The sequence below is a fragment of the Vulpes vulpes genome, chromosome 3 (assembly GCF_048418805.1).
Source record: "Vulpes vulpes isolate BD-2025 chromosome 3, VulVul3, whole genome shotgun sequence".
In the NCBI taxonomy this organism is placed as follows: Eukaryota; Metazoa; Chordata; class Mammalia; order Carnivora; family Canidae; genus Vulpes; species Vulpes vulpes.
Genome location: NC_132782.1, coordinates 124,629,695 through 124,653,234, shown reverse-complemented (window position 1 = coordinate 124,653,234; position 23,540 = coordinate 124,629,695). Strand labels below are relative to the sequence as shown.

Below are 23,540 nucleotides of genomic sequence, written 5' to 3'. Positions count from 1 at the left end.
AAAAAAAAAAAGCAACTCCTTGGTAAGGGAAAAGAAGTAAGCATTTATTTACCCTTTCTAGTACGAACTTTATGAGACCCAACTGATGAGAGCGAAGCTCCACTTTACAGAATGATGCCAGTTAATAATAATGTATAAGGAATGACAGAATCAAAAAATCATCATTCCACAATCCTTATTGAGTTAGGCAAGGGTTCTCAAATGATTATAAATGATTTATATAGTGCCAAAGTAACACCACATAGATAATTTTCAGGTTACAGAACGTAAAACATAACTACAATGGAGGGGCAAGGTTATCATCCTAATTCACTGTTTAAACTTAGTGTCACTACAGCAGGTCATCCAGATGTCATGTGTGTCTTGATGTGAAGCAGATATGAAGTACACCATATTATCCATGATGTATTCTAGCCAAATATTTGACTTGAACTGCCTTTAAAACTTGCTTCCAGAGTAGGCCCGGGTGGCTCAGCGGTTTAGCACTGCCTTCAGCCCAGGGCCTGGTCCTGGACACCCGGGATCGAACCCCACATCAGGCTACCTGCATGGAGCCTGCTTCTCCCTCTGCCTGTGTCTCTCTCTCTCTGTTTCTCATTAATAAATAATTAATAAATAGGGGATCCCTGGGTGGCTCAGCGGTTTAGTGCCTGCCTTTAGCCCAGGGCGTGATCCTGGAGTCCCGGGATCAAGTCCCACGTCGGGCTCCTTGCATGGAGCCTGCTTCTTCCTCTGCCTGTGTCTCTGCCTCTCTCTCTCTCTCTCTCTCTCTCTCTCTCTCTGTCTCTCATGAATAAATAAATAAAATCTTTAAACAAAATAATAAATAAATAAAATCTTTAAATAAAAAAACTTGCTTCCAGTTTGTAGGAACCATAGGAATGGTAGGAACAAGCCAACACTACTATGAAGGAGCAACAAGATAAATCCCAAAGATGTTGATATTTTGCAAAACAAATGGCACAGTCCTGTCCACAAATCAATGTCATGAAACAAAATGTGAAAGAGTAGGAGTCAAATGAAAAGAGACCATGGGCAATGTATAGTCCCATATTCACTCTAGTTTGAACAAATAAATTGAAATTTCAAGGACATTTTGGGGCAACTGAGGAAATTTAAATACAGTCTGATTATCAGATACAATGGAAATATACTGTCATGAATACATGTACTTAATTAAGCAAACAGATTAGAATATAACAAGCACAATATATTACTTTGGTAAACGCTACTTAATCCACATGTGGCGCTTAGAAAAATGTCTGGAATGATATATACTAATGTGTTAAGAGTAGTGATTTCTGAGTAGCAGGAATGTTTTCATTTTATTTTGGTTTTCTGTATTTTATAACTTGCTACAATGCACATATCCTGCTTTTATAGTAGAAATTAAATAGTAAGAAGGCTTCAATAAGCCATCTTCCAACTTTTGGAGGCAACATGCCATAGTGTAAAATATTCTGGACAAAGACAGGCCATCGAGTTCCAAATTTAGCTCTGTCACTGACCATGGGGCAAATCGCCCAACCTTTATAGGTTGTTTTAATTTCTTCATCTGTTAAGCTGAAATATTTCACAAGTAAGGATAAATAAAATAATACAAAACTTTTTACGACTGTGAAGTGTGACTATGATATTAGTTATTATTGTTATTAATGATATAGTCTGCAGAACTATGAGTCAACCAGCCACTGTAATTCAGACTTCTTCTGGACTTCTGAATTACACTACTAAAATGTCTATTTCAGTCTAGGGAGATTGCTGGCTTAGGGTTGCATCACAAAACTTATTAAAACACACACACCCCCATCCCTGATGTCAAAGCTGTTTCCTACATGACATAACTTTAGCGTATCATAACAATGCATTAAGGAACTTCTGAGGTAGACGGTTAGCTGTTTCCTGCCACTGGGAGAGCCCAATGTTTTAGTTTTCCTCTGCAACATTTTTACAAGGGATTCACTTTTGTCAGGACATCTACTGCTTATAAGTTTCATGGTGGCTGCTTCTTCTGAATGCTAGTCTCTTCACTTTTCATTATGACTTTCCTTCTTTTCTCTTCCAGTTCTCTTCAAGAAGTTTGCTTTCATAACCATTATCAATGAGAGTGTGTGATTTTTAAATATTTAATTTAAAAACTTTTAAAAGTAATTTCTACCCCCCAATGTGGGGCTCCAACTCATGATCCCAAGATCAAGAGTTACATGCCCTACTGATTGACTTAGCCAGGCACCCCAAGGAACTGTTTTTGTTTTTGAATCAGTGGCAAAAAGAATGATCCCACTGTTAGATTTAATCTTTTACATACTTCAGTTTTTGTTATTAGTGACTAGGGTTCAGGGCCTGAATCTTTAATTCCTGAGAAAGCCTGTTGATTCTTTGAACACTAAGGTTTCCAGAAGGCAGGTCTCCAGATAAATTAAATGTTAATATATGTTTCTAACATGGTAACTGGTCAAAAGATAATTACCAAATTAAATCCTGTATATTATTAAAAATAAATATCTCTTTTAATTAGTACTTAATAACAAAAGGACAGCAATAATCAATTTGGCAAAATAGATGAACACATTTACAATACCTTTTAAAGCTTCCGTTTCTATGTCTACTAATGGCTTTCCCACATAGGCAATATCGTCTAGATTATAATACAGTTTTTTAATGACTCCATCATAACGACTAGTGATAGTAACAGAAGCTTTATCACTTTGAACTTCACAGATGCTATCAAACTGAGACACTGTATCTCCTTCTTTTACATACCTAAAAGAAAAAGACACAAAACACTTTTACATAAATAATAAGTATATAATAGTCATCATTCTAACAATGCACATGCTACACTGAATTAGATCAATATCCATCTAGTACATCACTTAGTTCCAGATGGTGCACCAAAGAATGTTTCAGAAAAGATTATAAAGGCTTCCAAAGTTTCTTTGATGTATCCCCAAGAAATACTAAAACTTTAAAAACCATTAATAGATCCATAACCCAATAATTTAATTACACTTTCAGGTGTTAAGCCTCATCCATTTCTTGGAAGAAATTCTAAAAATATGTTTTTAAAATGTTATTTCCCTTTATTGCTTTTTATTAGGCTTCATCAAACTTTAAGGGATGCCTATTATTCTATAATTAGTCCAAAAGTTAATATTCCTAAAGCATATTCTTAGTAATTTTATGAATTTTTGAATTCTCTCAGTCTTTCCTTCTAGAATTATTCTAATGTATCCTTTTTTTTTAAATTTTATTTATTTATTCATGATAGACACAGAAAGGGAGAGAGAGAGGCAGAGACACAGGCATAGGGAGGAGCAGGCTCCATGCAGGGAGTCTGACGTGGGACTCGATCCTGGGACTCCAGGATCACACCCTGGGTGGAAGGCAGGCACTTAAACCACTAAGCCACCCAGGCTGCCCTCTAATGTATCCTTGTATATGAGTCTCTCTCTCTTTAATCATCGTAAGTAAGCTTTATAAGGTTCTTCTAGATATTCTTAGCAAACAGAACAGGAGGAATAGGACCAAATCTGAAATAAAACATATAATTTTGATTCTAACACCATTCTTGATGTATCTGGCACATCTCTTATTACCACCAATTCTTCATCAAGATATTTGTTCAGTCATTCTTATTCCTTGTCTTCATGTCTTAATTAGTTCTCAGTGTATAATAAAACATCACCATGACATAGAAACTATAAGAAATTAAAAGCACAGATAGAGGACTTACACTTTTAGAATTGTGGACTAAGGACCTCTGGAATTCTGCTCCTCTATAAATGCAAGTATACTGGCAAAAGTTGTTAAAAACGGGCTTTTAGGGGATTCCTGAGTGGCTCAGCGGTTTAGAGCCTGCCTTCGGCCCAGGGCATGATCCTGGAGACCTGGGATCGAGCCCCATATGGGACTCCCTGCATGGAGCCTGCTTCTCCCTCTGCCTGTGTCTCTGCCTCTCTCTGTGTGTCTCTCATGAATAAATAAATAAAATCTTTAAAAAAAGAAAATAAATGCCTTGATCTTTAAAAAACAAAACAAAAAAACGGACTTTTACAGGATTCTAGAAATTACAATAAGGCTTGCAACAATCATGAAAGACCTATTCAGGAAAACTGGCTGAACCTCATTAAAAACAGCTAGTTTTATTATTTTAACTTGTTTTATTCTCATTCTCCTTTCCTCAGCTCAGTATTGGTCTTGAAAATCAGCAGCCTTACAGCCATAGTAAGTAAGGGCAGACCCCAGTTTGAAGTTCCACAAAAAACCTATACTCCCAGAGAACTGTCACTATTTGACATGTTCCATTCTCTGGAAAAATACCAGTCACAGAGTTTATTCTTATTTCGCCTGACTTGCTCCCTCAGGGTGTTTGCTGAAAACAGTCAACAGAAACTCTGGAATTGTTTAAAATCATGGCTGCCTGAGGCAATGATAAAAGTCAGGGCAACCAAGAGGTTCCTAAAAGGAAGATCTGGGTTATGAGACGTTCATACATCTTACCACATATCTAGTTTTCAACAAAAAAATTACAAGACATGTAAAGAAATAGAAAAGTATGGCCCATGTACAGAGAAAAAAAGCAATCGATAGAAACAATCCCTGAAAAAAGAAAAAAAAAAAGAAAAAAAAACAATCCCTGATGATGCCCAGATGTTAATTAACAATAATTAGTGTTGTTAATTAACTTTAATAAAAGTTAATTTTTTTAAGATAGATAGATTTATTTATTTATTTATTTACTTATTTATTCATTCAGAGAGAACGAAGAGAGAGGCAGAGACACAGGCAGAGGGAGAAGCAGGCTCCATGCAGGAAGCCTGATGTGGGACTCGATCCTGGGTCTCCAGGATCACACCCCGGGCTGCAGGCGGCGCTAAACCGCTGCACCACCGGGGCTGCCCAATAAAAGTTAAATTAAATCAACAATTAAATACTCAAAGAACTAAAGGAAACCATATCTAAACAATTAGAGGAGAAAATGATGTCTCACCAAATAAAGAATACCAATAAAGAGATAGAATCTTTGAAAAAATAATGGCTAAAAACTTTCTAAATTTGATGCAAACATTAATGTACATATATAAGAAGCTCAACAAAGTCCAAGTAGGATAAGCTCAGGAACCCTTATAACACTAACAGATGGTTTTTGTCAGGAAGTAAGGAAGCCAAAAGGCAACTGAATGATACATTCAATGTGCTGAAAAAAAAAAATAAGTCAGTCACGGATCTTATATCTAGCAAAACTACGCTTCAAAAATGAAGGAGAAATGAATACATTCCTAAATAAATTAAAACAATTTTTGCTAGCTATCTGCCTTATAAGAAATACTAAAAGGAGTCCTTCAGGCTGCAATAAAAAGACAATAGACAGCAACCCAAATTCACATGAAGAAATAAAGAATACTAATAAAGAGAACCACATAGGTAAATATACAAAACACTATATTTTGTTTGTACCCCTTTTTACTTCTATCTGGTTTATAAGACAAGAGCATAAAGCAATACTTTAAAACTGTTGATGGGCTTATAATGTTTAAACATGTAATACAGGGACGCCTGGGTAGCTCAGAGGTTGAGCGTCTGCCCTTGGCTCAAGGCGTGATCCTGGAGTCCCGGGATCGAGTCTCACATCAGGCTTCCTGCATGGAGCCTGCTTCTCCCTCTGCCTATGTCTCTGCCTCTCTCTGTGTGTGTCTCTCATGAATAAATAAAATCTTAAAAAAAAACAACATGTAATACATATGACACTAATAGCAAAAAAAGAGGGGAGAAGAGAAGGACCCACCTTGAAGCAACATTTTTAACATACTATTGAAACTAAGTTGGTATTAATCTAAACTACATTGTGTTTTAAACCACATGGCAGCTACTAAGAAAGTAACTAAAAATATATAGAGAGTAAAAGAAACAAGGAAATTAAAATAGTACAGTAGACAAGAGGAGGCACTAATGGAGAAATACATGAACAAAAACCACATAAAACATATACAGAACAGGGAACCCTGGGTGGCGCAGCGGTTTGGCGCCTGCCTTTGGCCCAGGGCGCGATCCTGGAGACCCAGGATCGAATCCCACGTCGGGCTCCCGGTGCATGGAGCCTGCTTCTCCCTCTGCCTGTATCTCTGCCTCTCTCTCTCTGTGACTATCATAAATAAATAAAAATTTAAAAAAAAAAAACATACAGAACAAATAGCAAAATGGCAGAGATGAATCTTACCTTATCCATAATTACATTAAATGTAAATGGCTTAAACAGGCCAATAAAAGGCATACAATGGAAAAATGGACTTCAAAAAATGATTCCAAAACTGGGACTTCAAAAAACAATCCTACTATATGCTATCTACAAGAGACACAAATAGGTTGAAAGTAAAAGGATGCAAAAAATATATATCATGCAGCTAGGGAAGATGGTGGCAGAGAAGGAGGACCTGAGGCTCACCTTATCTCACAAATACAACTAGATAACTCTAAAATCATCCTACATACATACTCCAGAAATCAATCTTAGGACTGGCAGAACAAACTTCACAACTAAAGGTAGAGAAGAGGCCACATCAATGAAGGTAGGATGTACAGAGATCTCGTTTGGGAGAGAAACAGATTGGCTGCTGTAGTTGGGAAGTAGCTGCAGTGGCAGAGAAGGGTGAGAGTCAGAGTAGCACACAGGGGAGTGCATGGGGAAAACCAATTCCCATAGCAGTTGCCTTGGAAAGCGAGGGGCCAAATTTTGGGAGTTCTTGCAACCAGCATGGCTTAAAGCCTGGAATTGTAAAGGTCAGTGGACTTAGCTCAGATAGAGTCTGAAGGCATTGAGGCTGCTCTTGGGAGAGAAGGCAGAACAAACAGCTTGCAGATGTATAGCATGGAAACGGTGACCTCAAGAACACCTATCATAAGGTGGGGAGGCTATTTGCTCATCTCAGAGCACATCCCAGAGAACCAGCATTCACAGAGAGAAGTCTCCAGGAACAAAGGAACTGGCAGGTTCCATTTTCCTCCCCAAACCTCAGCAAAACCGTAGGACTACCTGCGGGAGTCAACACAATGCTGACACTGGAAACTTAGCATGTTTATACCAAGTCCCACTACCCCCTCCACTCATGCTCCAGGAGAACCACCCTTCCTGGTCACACTGGCCTCAGTCCCAGCATGGTGGGCTCCCTCCCCCAGAACACTGGCCCAAACTCCTTTGGGAGTTTTGCAGAGCCTTGGTACTGACAGTGGTGGCAACAGGTCTCATTTCATGAGCAGACCTAATTAAAATGCACCACAGACCAGGGACCAAATACTGCCCACAACAGGCAAAGGCAGCCTCTGTAGACAACTGGCCTAAGGGATAAACTGGTCAAGATAAAACAGCAGAGCACATGCAACACACATTGGAGACACTCTCAGAAGCACCAGGCCCTGGGGAACAGGGGACACTACACTGCAGAGCACTAGAGGACCTCTTCTTCATAAGGCCATTACCCTCAAGAACAGGAGAGGTAGATGACTTTCCTAACACAAAGAAATGGAACTCAAATAAAAGGAGAAGACAGAGAAATTTTACCCAAATGAAAGAACAGGAGAAGGCCATGACTGGAGACCTAAGCAAAAGAGATAATAGTAACATGCCAGATGGAGTATTCAAGCAATAATCATAAAAATACTCTTTGGGGCCAGCCCTGGTGGCCCAGCGGTTGAGCATCTGCCTTCAGCCCAGGGTGTGATCTTGGAGATCCGGGATCGAGTCCCACATCAGGCTCCCTGCATGGAGCCTGCTTCTCTCTCTGCCTGTGTCTCTGCCTCTTTCTCTCTGTGTGTCTGTCATGAATGAATGAATGAATGAATAAATAAATAAATAAATAAATAAATAAATAAATAATCTAAAAAAAAAATACTCCTTGGACTTGAGAAGAGAGTGGAAGACATCACTAAGCCCCTTAACACAGAGATAAAAAAGAACCAATCAGAGATGAGGAGTACAATAAACAAGATTAGAAACACACTTGATGCAATGAACAGCAGTTGGGAGAAGTAGTGGAACAAATTAATGACCCAGAAGACACAGTAATGGAAAATAATCAAGTTGAACAAAAGAGAAAAAAAGAATTATGCAAAATGAGAATAGACTTAAAGGAACTCAGTGACTCCATCAAACATAATAACATTTATATTATAAGAGTCCCAAAAGAAAGAGAAAAAAGGGGGCAGAAAATTTGAAGAATACTCGAAAACTTCTCTAAACCAGAGAAGGAAACAGATATCCAGATCCAAGAGCCACAGAGAATCCCCACCAAAATTGACAAAAGCAGATCCACACAAGACATAGCAGAAAGACAAAACAAGACATACAAGGGAAACCACATATGGATATCAGGGGTTTTTCAGCAGAATCTTCCTAAGTCAGAAGAGATTGGCATGATATATTCAAAGTACTGAATGAAAAAAATTTGCAGTCAAGAATACCCTAGCCATCAAGTCTATCATTCAGATTAGAAGGAGAGATTAGGAGTTTCCCAAACAGGAACTAAAGGAGTTCATGACCACTAAACCAGCCTTGCAAGAAATATTGCAAGAGAGACTCTGAGTCTCTTTTACTAGTTTTTCTATTAAAGACTCTGAATCTTTCTAGGAGAGACTGAGAGTGAGAGTACAGAGGTAAGAGACACAAAAGCAGTAAAAATGAATATTTCTTGGACGCCTGGATGGCTCAGCAGTTGGGCATCTGCCTTTGGCTCAGGGTGTGATCCTGGAGTTCTCGGATCGAGTTCCGCATCAGGCTCCCTGTGGGAAGCCTGCTTCTCCCTCTGCCTATGTCTCTGTCTCTCTCAATCTGTGTCTCTCATGAATAAATAAATAAAATCTTTTTTAAAAAAATGAATATTTCTGTAAAAAATCAGTCAAGGAACTCGCAAAATAGAAGGATGTAAAATATGACACCATGTACCTAAAACACGGAGAGGAAAGAAGAATGTGTTCAAACTTAAGTGACCATCAACTTAATTTACACTGTTATGTGCAGAAGATGTTATATACAAACCTAATGGTAACAACAAATACACTAATAAATACCACTAATAAATACACCACTAATAAATACACCAAAAATAAAGAGAAAGAAACCCAAATATATCACTAAGGTAAACCAGTAAACCCTGAAAGAGAGAATGACAAGTTCAGAAAAAAAATCTTTAGAAACAACCACAAAACAAGTAATAAAATGATGAAAAATACATATCTATCAATAATTACTTGGAATGTAAATGGACTAAACATGCCAATCAAAAGACATAGGGTGACAGAATGGGTAAAAAACAAAACAAAACAAGATCCATCTATATGCTGCCTACAAGAGACTCATTTTAGACTTAAGGACACCTGCAGATTGAAACTGGGGATGGAGAAACATCTATCACGCAAATAGATGTCAAAAGAAAGCTGGAGTATGGGGTTCCTGGGTGGTTCAGTCGGCTGAGCATCTGACTCTTGATTTCAGCTTGGGTTATAATCTCAAGGTCATGAGATTCAGTCCTGCATCAGGCTCCATGCTCAGTGTAGAGTCTGTTTGAGATTCTTTCTCCCACCACCTCTATTCCTCCCCTTGCCTATGCTCGCACTTACTCTCTCTCTCTCAAATAAATAAATAAATAAATAAATAAATAAATAAATAAAATCTTTAAAGAAAGAAAAGAAAAACCCAGAGTAGCAATACTTACATCAGAAGAGATAGTCTTTAAAACAAAGGCTATAATAAGAGACATTATATAATAAGAAAGGGGACAATCCAACAAGATGTAATTGTAAATATTTATGCACCCAACATGGGAGAACCCAAATACATAAAACAGTTAATAACAAAAATAAAGGAACTAATCAATAATAATACAGTAATAGTAGGGGACTTTAACACCCCACTTACATCGATAGACATTTCATCTAGAGAAAAACAATAAGGAAACAATGACTTTGAACAACACTCTGGATCAGATGAATTTAACAGCTATATGCAGAACATTCCAGCCTAAAACAGGAGAATACACATTCTTTTCAGGTACATATGGAACATCCTCCAGAACAGATCACATAGTTTTAAATTTTGTATTTATTTATTTGAAAGCAAGAGTGAGCAAGTGAGAGAACACAAGCAGGGAGGAGCACAGGGAAAGGGAGAAGCTCAGCAGGGAGCCTGACACAGGGCTCAATCTCAGGACTCCAGGATCATGACCTGAGCTGGAGGCAGATGCTTAACTGAATGAACCACCCAGGCATCTACAGAATAGATCACATATTCAGCCACGAAACAATCCTTGACAAATTTAAGACTTAAGTCATACAATTCATCTTTCCTAATCACAACACTATTAAACTAGAAGTCAACCACAAGAAAAAATCTGGAAGGATCACAAATACATGGAGGTTAAATAACATGCTACTAAGCAATGACTAGATCAAACAGGAAATCAAAGAAGAAATTTTAAAAGTATATAGAAACAAAGGAAAATGAAAATACAAGGTCCAAAGCCTTTGGGATGCAACAAAAGCAGTTCTAAGAGGGAAGTTTATAGCAATATAGGCCTACCTCAAGAAGCAAGAAAAATCTCAAGTAAACCACCTAATCTTACATCCAAAGGAGCTAGAACAATAAGAACAAACAAAACCTAAAACCAGCAGGAATGAAGTAAAAAAAAGATTAGGGCAAAATAAATATAGAAATTTTTAAAAATAAAAAAAAAAATCAATGAAACAAGGACCTGGTTCTTTGGGAAAAAAATCAATAAAATTGGGATCCCTGGGTGGCGCAGTGGTTTGGCGCCTGCCTTTGGCCCAGGGCGCGATCCTGGAGACCCGGGATCGAATCCCACGTCGGGCTCCCGGTGCATGGAGCCTGCTTCTCCCTCCGCCTGTGTCTCTGCCGCTCTCTCTCTCTCTGTGACTATCATAAATAAATAAAAAATTTAAAAAAAAATTAAAAAAAAATCAATAAAATTGATAAACCTCTAGTCAGACTTAACAAGAAAAAAAGAGAAAGGACTCAAATAGATAAAATCACAAATGAAAGAGGAAAAAAACCACTATCACAAAAATACAAACAATTATAAGAGAATGTTATAAAAAACTATTTGCCAACAAATTGGACAACCTGGAAGTAATGGATAAATTCCTAGAAACATGTGAACTACCAAGACTGAATCAGGAAAAAATAGAAAATTTGAATAGACAACTAGCAAAGAAATTAAATCAGTAGTGAAAAAACTCCCAACAAACAAAAGTCCAGGATCAAATGGCTTCACACAATTCTACCAAACATTTAAAGAAGAGTTTATGCCTTTCTTTCTTAAATTGTTCCAAGAAATGGAAAGGAATGTATTACCCTGATACCAAAACCAGATAAACACATCACTAAAAAGCAAAAGTACAGGCCAATATCCCTGATGAATATAGATGCAAAAATCCTCAACAAGATACTAGCAAACAAAATCCAACAATACATTATGAAAAATCATTCACTATGATCAAGAGGATTTATTTCTGGGTTGCAAGGGTGGTTCAATATTCAAAAATCAATCAATGAGATACATCAATAAGAGAAAGGATCCAAATTATCTGATCATTTCAACAGACACAGAAAAGGCATTTTACAAAATACAATATCTATTCATGATAAAAAACCCTCAACAGAGTGGTTTAGAGAGAACATTAAGGCAACAAAATAAAGGCCATATATGAAAAACCCACAACTAACATCATCCTGAATGGGGAAAAACTGAGAGCCTCTCTCCTCAGGTCAGGAACAAGATATGGATGTCCACTTCCTTCACTTTTATTCAACATAATACTAGAAGTACTAGCCACAGCAAATAAACAACAACTAAAATAAAAGGCATCCAAATTGGTAAGGGATATATAAAATTTTCACTATTTGTAGATGACATGATAGTATATCCAGGAAACCCGAAAGACTCGACCAAAAACTACTAGAACTGATAAACGAATTCAATTAAGTTGTGGATACAAAATCAATGTACAGAAACCTGTTGCATTTCTATACACTAAAGAAGAAGCAGAAAGAGAAATTAAGCAAACAATCTCATTTGCAATTGTACCACAAATAAGAAGATATCTAGGAATAAACCGAACCAAACAGGTGAAAGACCTGTACTCTGAAAACTATAAAACTTGGGACATCTGGATGGCTCAGCAGTTTAGAGCCTGTCTTGGACCCAGGATGTGATCCTGGGGGGCCTGGGATCGAGTCCCACTCCCACATCAGGCTCCCTGCAGGTAGTCTGCTTCTCCCTCTGCCTGGGTCTCTGTGTCTCTGCCTCCCTCTCTCTGTCTCTGTGTCTCTCATGAATTAAATTAAAAAAAAAATTAAAAAAAAAAAAAAAGAAAACTATAAAACACTGATGAAAGAAATTGAAGATGATACAAAGAAATAGGCATTCCATGCTCATGGATTGGACGAACAAATATGATTAAAATGTCTATACTACTCAAAGCAACTTACAAATTTATTTTTTTAAAGAATTTATTTATTTATTTGAGAGAGAGAGAGCACAAGCAGGGAGAGGGGCAGGAGGAGAGGGGAAAGAGAATCAGATTCCCTAATGGTAAGGGAGCCCAATGTGGGGCTCGATCCCAGGACCCCATGTTCAGGACCTGAGCTACCCTGGTGCCCCTAATCTACACACTTAATGCAATTATCTATCAAAATACCAACAGCATTTTTCACAGAACTAAAACAAACAATTCTAAAATTTGTATGGAACCACAAGACCCCAAATAGCAAAAGCAATCTTGAGAAAGAAAAGTAAAGCTGGAGGTATCAAAATCCAGACTTCAAGTTACATTACAAAGCTCTAATGATCAAAAAAGTATGGTATTGGCACAAAAATAAACACACAGATCAAGAGAACAGAATAGAAAACCCAGAAATGAACTCACAATTCATTGGTTAATTAATCTCTAACAAAACAGGAAAGAACATCCAATGGGAAAAAGAGAGTTTCTTCAACAAGTGGTGATAGGAACACTGGACAGGTACATGCAAAAGAAGGAACCTAAACCACTTTCTTACACCATACACAAAAATAAACTCAAAATGGATTAAAGACCTAAATGTGAGACCTGAAACCATAAAAATCCTGTAAGAGAATACAGGTGGTAACTTCTTTAACATAGGCCATAGCAATGTCTTTCTGATGTCTTCTGAGGCAAGAGAAATAAAAGCAAAAATAAACTATTGGGATTACATCAAAATAAAAAGCTCTGTACAGAAAGAAAACAACCAACAATATTAAAAGACAACCTTGTGAATAGAAGATATTTGCAGGGAATCCCTGGGTGGCTCAGCGGTTTAGCGCCTGCCTTTGGCCCAGGGTGTGATCCTGGAATTCCAGGATCGAATCCCATATCGGGCTCCGTGCATGGAGCCTGCTTCTCCCTCTGCCTGTGTCTCTGCCTCTCTCTCTCCTCTGTGTCTTTCCTGAATAAATAAATAAAATCTTTTTTTTTTTAAAGAAGATATTTGCAAATGACATATGTGATCAACATCCAAAAACAAACATCCAAAAAACAAATAATACAATTAAAATATGGGCAGAAAACATGAACAGACATTTCTCCAAAGACATGTAGACAGCCACCAGACTCATGAAAAGACGCTTATCATCACTTACCATCAGGGGCACACAAGTCAAAACTATAATGCAATATCACCCCACACCTGTCAGAATGGCTAAAATCAACAATGTAAGAAAAACATGCCTTGGTGAAAATCTGGAGAAAAAGGAACCTTCATGCACTATTGGTGGGAATGCAAACTGGTTCAGCCAATGTGGAAAACAGAATGGAGGTGCCTCAAAACGTCAAAAATAGACCTACCCTATAATCCAGCAATCATACTACTAGGTACTTACCCAAAGAATACAAAAACACTAATTCAAAGGGATACATACACCCTTCTGTTTATAGCAGTTATTTACAATAGTCAAGATATAGAAGCAGCCCAAGTGTCCACTGAAAATGGGTGGTATATACATACAATGAAATATTATTCAGCCATAAAAAGAATGAAATCTTGCCACTTGAAACATGGATGGAGCTACAGAATGTGATGCTAAGTGAAGTCATTCAGTCAGAGAAAGTCAAATACCACATGATTTCACTCATATATGGAATTTAAGAAACAAAGCAAATGAGCAAAGGTGGGAGGAGAAAGAGAGATATGAAACCAAAAGACTCTTAATTACAGAGAATAATCTGATAGATACCAAAGGGGAGGTAGGTAGGAGGATGGGTTAAACAGGTAATAGGGAATAAGGAGTGCGCTTGTAATAATGAGCACCAGGTAATATATATAATTGTTGAATCACTATTTTGTATACGTGAAACTAATATAACACTGAATGTTGGGATCCCTAGGTGGCTCAGCGGTTTAGCGCCTGCCTTTGGCCCAGGGCGCGATCCTGGAGTCCCAGGATCGAGTCCCGCGTCGGGCTCCTGGCGTGGAGCCTGCTTCTCCCTCCTCCTGTTTCTCTGCCTCTCTCTTTCTCTCTCTCTCTATGTCTATCATAAATAAATAAATAAATCTTAAAAAAAAAAAAAAAAAAAACTGAATGTTAACTTGGATTAAAATTTTAAAATATTAAAAAAAGAAACAGCATATACCCAAACACACATCACACATACCAAACACACACTAACATATATTCCACACACAACATTCACAAAACACATGTATCACAAACTCAAGACATATACCATATTGTCACATAAAAATCACACATTTAGCACATAACACACCACACAATAACAGCACATATTCATAACACACACAGAACACATATACAACACACACACCAAAAGAATCATGCAAACATTAACAAAAAAGAGCGGAAGTGGCTATATTAACATCAGATGAAGCTGACTTTAAGACAAAAGCACATATATAATGCAAACTTTTGTTTTAGAAGTCTGTCAAAGGTTTTTTGAAATTGAAGTATTTTTCTTCTTTATACATATATTTGCTCTTATTAATTCTAAGGATAAATAAGTTTTTACTGCCACTTACATAAACACATCACCTTCTGTTAAATCATGTATCCTTGGGGATCCCTGGGTGGCGCAGCGGTTTGGCGCCTGCCTTTGGCCCAGGGCGTGATCCTGGAGACCCGGGATCGAATCCCACATCAGGCTCCCGGTGCATGGAGCCTGCTTCTCCCTCTGCCTGTGTCTCTGCCTCTCTCTCTCTCTCTCTGTATGACTATCATAAATAAATAAAAATTAAAAAATAAATAAATAAATAAATCATGTATCCTTACATATTTCTATTCTCAGTGTGTAGCACATAATTCTGCTTTTTAACATTTTACCAACTGCATTACTGTATATATAGTGTATATAAACATACACATATGCACTATATATATATACACAATATAATATTGTATATATATTTTTTCTTTTTTTTAAAGATTTTATCTATTTATTCATGAAAGACACAGGACAGAGGCAGAGACACAGGCAGAGGGAGAAGCAGGCTCCATGCTGGGAGCCCAATGTGGGACTCGATCCCGGGACTCCAGGATCATGCCCTGAACTGAAGGCAGACACTCAACTGCAGAGCCACCCAGGCGTCCCCCTGAATCAGATTCTTAAAAGGATCTTCAACAGCATAAAACTATGGTGAAAGAGAATCCATTCATTCATCTTCACTGCTACTTCTAGACACCTTTAAAAATTCATTCACTACCCAGAGGTATTTTTTTTCCAAAAAGTAAAAGAAGGAAAAGAGGTAGAAGGATGATGAAGGTAGTATGAGGTTTTTTATTTCTGTTTCAAGATTTTTAAGATTTTTTTTTAACCTTTCCAAAAATTCTTTTTGATTAATACCTTTTGGTATTATATTTTAACCCATCCTAAAAATATAGGCAAACTGTCAGGGAATGGTGAGTCAAATGTACTGGTATTCCTCCTGAGGTCATTTTCAGTACAGTAAAGAAAGCTTAGACTGTAACATGATTTTAATATAGCTTGGAAATAAACAGTAAGTTCATACAAATGCCATTCAAACACATGATCATATCAAGTTAACTTTTACAGGCTGATTTCTCTTTTTTAGCTGAAGTGAGGGGTGGGCAGTGAAAAAAAATTTAAAGAAAATATAATCCTTAATAAATTCCATCAAATAAAATGTTATGATATATGATGAATTGTATTAACACATCAGCAACACAAGCTACTTTATCGCTTTAAAAAAAAGCACTGTTATAGAAAGAAGTTTCTCAACTTATTTTTACAAATTATTTTTACACTGACTTAAAATCTTTTTCAGAATAATTTACCATTCCTTTTTTTTTTTTAAGATTTTATTTTTAAGTAATCTCAACACCCAGCATGGGGGCTCAAACTTAAAATCCCAAGATCAAGATCACATACTCTACTAAGCCAGCTAAGTGCCCCAACTTACCATTCTTTAATAGTTACTTCTCTAATCCCTTCTCCGATGTCTGACAGTTTGAATTGAACAATCTGTCCCTGCAGAGCTTCAAAGACAAATGAGAAATGATCTCATTAATTATGTAATGTATTCCTAATAGATGCTTTCACAGCTAAAATTAGAAAACATTCCCAAGCAGAGACAGAAACTATTGCATTTTACAGATAAAAAAGTATTTTATAATTTTAAAAGCATAACCATTATTCATAAACATCAAAGATTTAAATAAACCATTTAGTGTTACGGACCTACTGATACTGCCACAGCACTTCCATTTTCCAACTTCCAAATAATGTTCTTTACAAGGGTACTGAAGGCCCAGTTAGCTGGACCTCCTTGTATTCTGTTATTACTCTGTAATAACCTTTAGTGACCTGCTCTTAGTTCTCTTTTGACTTCATGTAACCGTTCTCATTCTAAGTGGCTAATGATTGGACAGGTCCATATCTAGAAAACCTGATGAAAAATTTTCATCTGTCCAAACCATGTTCTGCTGACTTACCATTAAATCTTAGTCCCTCTCTTTCCTCTTTACAGTTTTCATCCCTTTTGGAATTTCTACCCCACTCTTATAACAATTAGATGCAAGTGATACTATATGGTAATTTTTCCCAAGAGAAAGTACTTCTGGTCAACAGAAAGTAGGTATGGATCCTCTCTTTTCCAGGGTAACAAGTCACTCTGAACTGATTCAAGAGTGCTCCTCTATCTTCAGACTGCTGTTCATCAAAATTGGTTACAAAACACACAACAAGCGGATTTAGGTAGTAAGATTTTTAAAATAAATACAAGGAGTTAAGTTAATGGTTAAGAAATACAATTGCGGGCAGCCCTGGCGGTACAGCGGTTTAGCACAGCCTGCAGCCTGGGGTGTGATCCTGGAGACCCGGGATTGAGTCCCATGTCAGGCATCCTGTATGGAGCCTGCTTCTCCCTCTGCCTGTGTCTCTGAGCCCCCCCCCCCCCCCCATCTCTATGAATAAATAAAATCTTAAAAAAAAAAAAAAAAAAGAAAAGAAATACAATTGCATTTTTGGGGGGCGCCTGGGTAGCTCAGTTGCTTAAGCATCTGCCTTTGGCTCAGATCAATGATCCCAGGGTCCTGGGATTGAGCCCCACATCAGGCTCCCTGTTCAGGGGGAGCCTGCTTCTCTCTCCCTCTGCCCACCTCTGCCCCTGCTTGCTTGCTCACTCTCTCTGTCAAATAAATAAATAAAATCTTTAAAAAAAATACAATTGCATTTTTGATATGGAGGTATAGGCACCTCTTATTTCCTCTCTAGTAAGTTGGGTCCTCTTATAGCCTGCTGCTCATAGTAAAACTGGAACATTTCTGAAAAATAATCTAGTATTAAATATCAAAAGCCTTAAGCCAAAAGTCTGTAACTTAGACTCAAAAGCAATTCTGCTTCACCTGTGCCAAGGTGAAGTGTTTGGAATTTATCCTGAAGGTAATCAGGAGCCAGTGGTAAGTAAATATGGTCATAATTTTTTTGCAGCTGCTCTCATAGACATAGAGTCTAATTTACCACTACTTAAATCTATACTGGCCTATCACTTGCTTGGACAAGAGAATATAACAGAAGTGAAGTTGTACAAATTCTGGACCCCAGACCTCAAATGGCCTTGCAGCTTCTTCTATCTTCTGCCTCTTGGAATATTGCCTTAGATCCCCAAGTAAAAAAGCTGATTTAGTCTACTGTAAGATGAAAGACCAGGTGGAGGAGAAATGAGATGCCTCACCCAAAACCCAGCATCAATGATTAGACATGTATGTGAGACTGTTTTTGACCTTCCAGCCCAGATGATCCTCTAGCTGAATAGTCATATGCAAATGAAACCAGCAGAGGGCCATCCAGGGAACCCCCAGAATCCTGAGAAATAATAAATCATTGTTGTTTTATGCCACTAAGTTGTGGGCAGGATTGTTATTCAGTATTAACTAACCAGTAGGGAGTACCATCTGCAATTTCAGAGCTGTAACTTTGGGTCCATAACTTTAGAAAGAAACCTCCCTGGCAGGAATGTGGTGAATGGGGTTGGGGAATAGATGACAGAGAAAGCAGTTAAGAGGCTACTACAGGGACAAAACTGAAGTATGGAACTTAATATATTTATATATTTTCAAAGCTGTCTGAAAAGAGAAGACAGATTTAAGAATCATGTAAGATGTCAAATTAATAGATCTCAGTAACCAATTTGATGTGAAACAGGAATCAGGAAGCCCCAAGGTTTCTAGCTTACATACTCACTGAGTTAGAGAGTATAGGAAGAGAATGGATCCCAAGCACCTAGAACAGTGCCTTGGCAGATAGCAGGTGATCAATAAATCACCTAAATGAATTCTCAAAACAATACAATGATTTAGATTCTATGATTACTCCTATTTTACAGATTATGAAATAGAAAGGAATTAATTAACCTGCTTAAAGTTACACAGCTAGTAGTTGATAGACCAAGAACCCAAAGCTCAAGGTAAGTGTTTAGAGACTAGAACAGGAAGTTGGAGTTCCTGCTTGAATGGCCTCTATTTTTTCTGAGAAGTAAAAGGAAAATATCAACTTTTAAAAATAATAATCTTAAAAATGGTGAAGGTAGAGTTTACATATCTTGGGGTGTTGTGGAAGATGGCCTATATAAAAAGGGGGAAAAAAGGGGGGGTGGGAAAGACTGATGTCAGGGGTTGGATCTGCCTGGAATTCTCCCATTTTTCTTTGCTAGCACAGAGTAAGGCACCAGATAACTGTCAAAAGCTTAGTGATGTAACAAAAGTCTAGGGTTCTGTATCAGAGTTCTAAATGGACCATCAAAAAAAAAATAATTTAGTGCCCTTGCCAAAGCTAACACTTAACTTGAGGCTTCAAGTTCTTTACTAAGGGTAGAAAAAGATGGGAGAAAGGTAATTAAATGGTAAAGTCAGAAAACTTTGTTTAGGAACACCTTTGGATGGTTTCATCACACAATCTTAACACAATAGACTGAGGTAAGTGCTTCATCCAACCAACAATACAGTGACAGCACAAGGATACAATCTAAGTCAATAATTTATCTAACTATTGCACTTAGATGAGTCAAATGATAAAGAACACATGACCCAAGACAACTCATTCCCAACATTAAGAAGACACAAGCATTTATGGGAAGATGTGAAAGGGATGGGGGTGGGGAGGATGGGAAGTAGGCACAGAAAACAAAATAAGAAAAGGATAGATCAAGGAGAGCAAGGAGGGCTGGGCTAGAAAGAAACGGTTAACTTTTTTTACTTTGATAACTGTTCAATTACTTTTTAAAAAGTTCTGAATACAATACAAAATATTTTTTTATAAAGGCTATTTTGAGATCATACTTACCAGCACTTGTTTGCAGCAATTGATGTGGATGACTATATTTGAATGAAGGATAACCAAAGAAACACACATACTTTGGCTTCAAAATATGAACATTATTACATGTTTGAAAGTAGCGAACACAAATCTAAAGATGAGAAAACAAAAAAGTAAAAGCTTTTGTGAATATTCTTGATGGCTTATCTCTGTAAGTACATATTGAATTTCAAGTCTATTCTAAAAGTAGAGCAGTCATTATCACTATACAAACAATATGAAATTACCCAGGTCATAATCTGAACTGGTTAAAACCTGGCATCAGTGACACTCAAGTTTATGAAGATTGGTTATTTCTTAAGTATTTCTGTTAAAGAAATTAAAGGAACTTAAACCTTAGCACCCAGAAAACATTATTTTGTTCTTTTATTTAGTAAAACTATATCCTTGGAGTCAGATTTGTTTATATGCTTATGAGTCTTGCCTAAAATTTCTTATGAAAGTGAAGAAATTTTAATGATGTATTCTGTACAAACACAACACTTTACAGATGCAGTCAAATCATTAAAGACTTCCTAAGACAAAACTACTACTAAAGAATTCAAAACTGACTGTTGGCATCTAAAGACTGAAAAATATATGTAGTGCTGTAGGGAAAGGTTTTCTTACTATAATTTACAGATGACTCTTTAGATGTAACTGTTTTGTATAATATCTTAGTGTAATGCAAGACAATATGTAATAGAAATAAGTAGACCTAAATATATTCAACTTGATATATTAAAACCTATGTGTCTGAAAGGTAGACTATTTTATTTTGAAAATTAATATTTCAAAAAAAAGAAAGAAAATTAATATTTCATTTTTTTAAAAGATTCTTTTTATTTTTTTCATGAAAGAGAAAGAGGCAGAGACATAGGCAGAGGGAGAAGCAACCTCCATGCAGGTAGCCCGATGTGGGACTCAATCCCTGGACCTCGGGATCACGAGATCACGCTCTGAGCCAAAGGCAGGCGCTCAACCACTGAGCCACACAGGCGTCCCTAAAATTAATATTTCAATGTTATTAATACCTGGTTACCTATATCACCCTTTTAAATGTAACATATAAAAAATTCTAGCTCCCTGAATGTATTTGAGAATAGTGGTATGTATTTAAAATTTTTTTATTAATGTAAGAGTTACTTTTAATTTAAAAAGTTATTTTATTATCATGTACATTATCATTTAGTGATTAGCCCTTAAAATTTAAAAGTTGGGCAGCCCTGGTGGCTCAGTGGTTTAGCACCGCCTTCAGCCTAGGGCCTGATTCTGGAGCCCCGGGATCGAGTTCCACATCAGGCTCCAGGCATGGAGCCTGCTTCTCCCTCTGCCTGTGTCTCTGTCTCTCATAAATAAATAAATTAATTAAATTAAATTAAATTAAAATAAACAAAGGCAAAGAAAAACCAAATATCCCTTCCCTAAAACACAAATTTTTAAATTATGCATCTTAGTTTTACTTTAAGAGATAATTCTAAAGTAACTAATCTTTACAATATATATCTTATTAATATTCAAGAAACATAAAACCTAACTAAAGTTGATAGCTTAAAATTTAATAGATAGTGAAAGAATGCTCTTTCTCAAACTCCCATTTTCTGTGTCCTTTCTTTCTCCTTCAACTCCCAAAGCCCTGGTTCTTAGTCAACAATAGAATCAAAGGCATAAATCAACCTCCACTTTATCAGACATTCATAAATTTTAATTTCGAGAGCAGTACGTGGAATTATATGGATTCATTTTTATTTTAAAAAATTAGTTTTTGGGGAGCCCGAGTGGCTCAGCAGTTTAGCGCCGCCTGCAGTCCAGGCCATGATCCTGGAGACCCAGGATCCAGTCCTGTGTCAGGCTCCCTGCATGGAGCCTGCTGCTCCCTCTGCCTGTGTCTCCGCCTCTCTCTCTCTGTCTCATGAATAAATAAATAAAATCTTTAAAAAAAATAGTTTTCAAAAAACATTTGAAAGAAAATTAAACTACTATAAGGTCTTATCTTTAACAGCAGCTTTTATGAAAGAACTACTAAACTGGCAAGAGAGGCATGAACTTACCAAACATTTATTGAATCCCTATGTTCTGGGTACTATAAAGGTCTTGAAATGCATCATCTTTTTATCTCACAATTACCCTCTGGAATAATAGGCACATTAGCACTCTTTAACACAGGAGAAACAAATGATCAGAGAAGTGCTTTGTCAAAGGTCACAAAGCAAACAAACGGCAAAATTCAGCTCTGAAACCAAGTAAACCTGAGGCTCTTTCACATCACATTGTTATATGTAGGAGAAATAATCCCTGCTTTCAACTTATAACCTAGTTGAGACAATAAATATACACACACTCACAAACACACACTCATGCATGGAATGTACGCTCTAGTTTCTTGTAGTAAGTATACGCAGTAGGAAAAAAAAAAGTATTGTGTTAAAGGAGTTTAAGTAGAGTTTTTTGTGTTTTGTTTTTTCAGGTTGGCTTGACCTGAAAAGGCTTCCAGGAGGAAGAATTGAGGTGGGCCTTGCATAAAAAGTATTAATAATTAAAGAACAGAAATGCACTTTTAAGGCGGAGGGAACAACATAGAGAATTGCTGCCAGAACATGTCTCCTCAGGCAGTGAGTTGCTTAATTTGACTTGATCAAATTTATAAAAGGAAGCAGCGGAAGTGACTCAAGGACCAAATTATTGATGACTGTAAATGTCAGGATAAAAAGTTTGAACTACTACACTATAGATAATTGAAGAAAAGGACTAAGAAATTAATCTAGTTGCAGTTTATTGACTAGATTATAATATAACAGGTAAAGCCAAGTAAGAGAGGAAAATGTTAAGAAACTTATAGTATTTAAGGCATGAAACAACAGGTTCCTGAAGTGATTTACAGTGGAAAAGGAGAAAGCAACATTAAACACAACAGGCATTATGTGACTAAATGGATTAAGAGAAGGCTAAAAAACATTAGTGATACCGCTGAATGGAAAGATGATAAAGCAACAGAAGGGAGAATGAGGAAAAATAATCTGTCAAGCTCAAAAAGACATTTTTTCTAGAAACAGAATACCAAAAAAAGGAGAGATGAAACAAAGGTAAAAAAAAAAAAAAAGAAAGAAAGAAAAAGAAAAAACAGTTTAGCAGATTCAAATAAGGAAATAAATAATAATTAAACAGGCAGTTGTTGGGATCCCTGGGTGGCGCAGCGGTTTGGCGCCTGCCTTTGGCCCAGGGCGCGATCCTGGAGACCTGGGATCGAATCCCACATCGGGCTCCCGGTGCATGGAGCCTGCTTCTCCCTCTGCCTGTGTCTCTGCCTCTCTCTCTCTGTGACTATCATAAATAAATAAGAAAAAAAATAAAAAAAAAAGATTAAAAAAAAAAATAAAAATAAACAGGCAGTTGTTGAGCGCTCCTGAAGACAGGGATTGTGCTGGGCTTGGGAATTCAAAGCTAAAGAAGCTACAGAATATAGTCCTTAAAATCAGTTGCTTACACTTCATTACAGGAAGACAGACAAAACAGAAATTCACTGTTAGTTCAATATGGTAAGTTAATCCAGAGTCAAAAACTTGATGCAATAGAGTATAAAACACAACACAGTAAGGGCTTTTAATAACTTATTATAAGTATTAAGACCTGTTGTTGTTTATGACTTTTTAACAGATGGAAAAAATACACTTTTTACTGAGTTGTTC

At 37.0% G+C, this 23,540-nt stretch overlaps 1 protein-coding gene across 2 annotated transcripts in view; it reads right to left on the bottom strand.

Annotated features, from left to right (window-relative positions):
- The window catches only part of DBT (dihydrolipoamide branched chain transacylase E2), a 55,291-nt gene that overhangs the window by 29,158 nt on the left and 2,593 nt on the right, over positions 1-23,540 (bottom strand). For both annotated transcript variants that reach the window (XM_072754515.1, XM_025996560.2), the window contains exons 2-4: positions 19,843-19,966; positions 16,463-16,538; positions 2,582-2,763 (exon numbers count right to left, since the gene is read on the bottom strand). In XM_072754515.1, the coding sequence (XP_072610616.1) occupies positions 2,582-2,763; positions 16,463-16,538; positions 19,843-19,966 (382 nt within the window). The remainder of the gene's footprint in view (positions 1-2,581; positions 2,764-16,462; positions 16,539-19,842; positions 19,967-23,540) is intronic.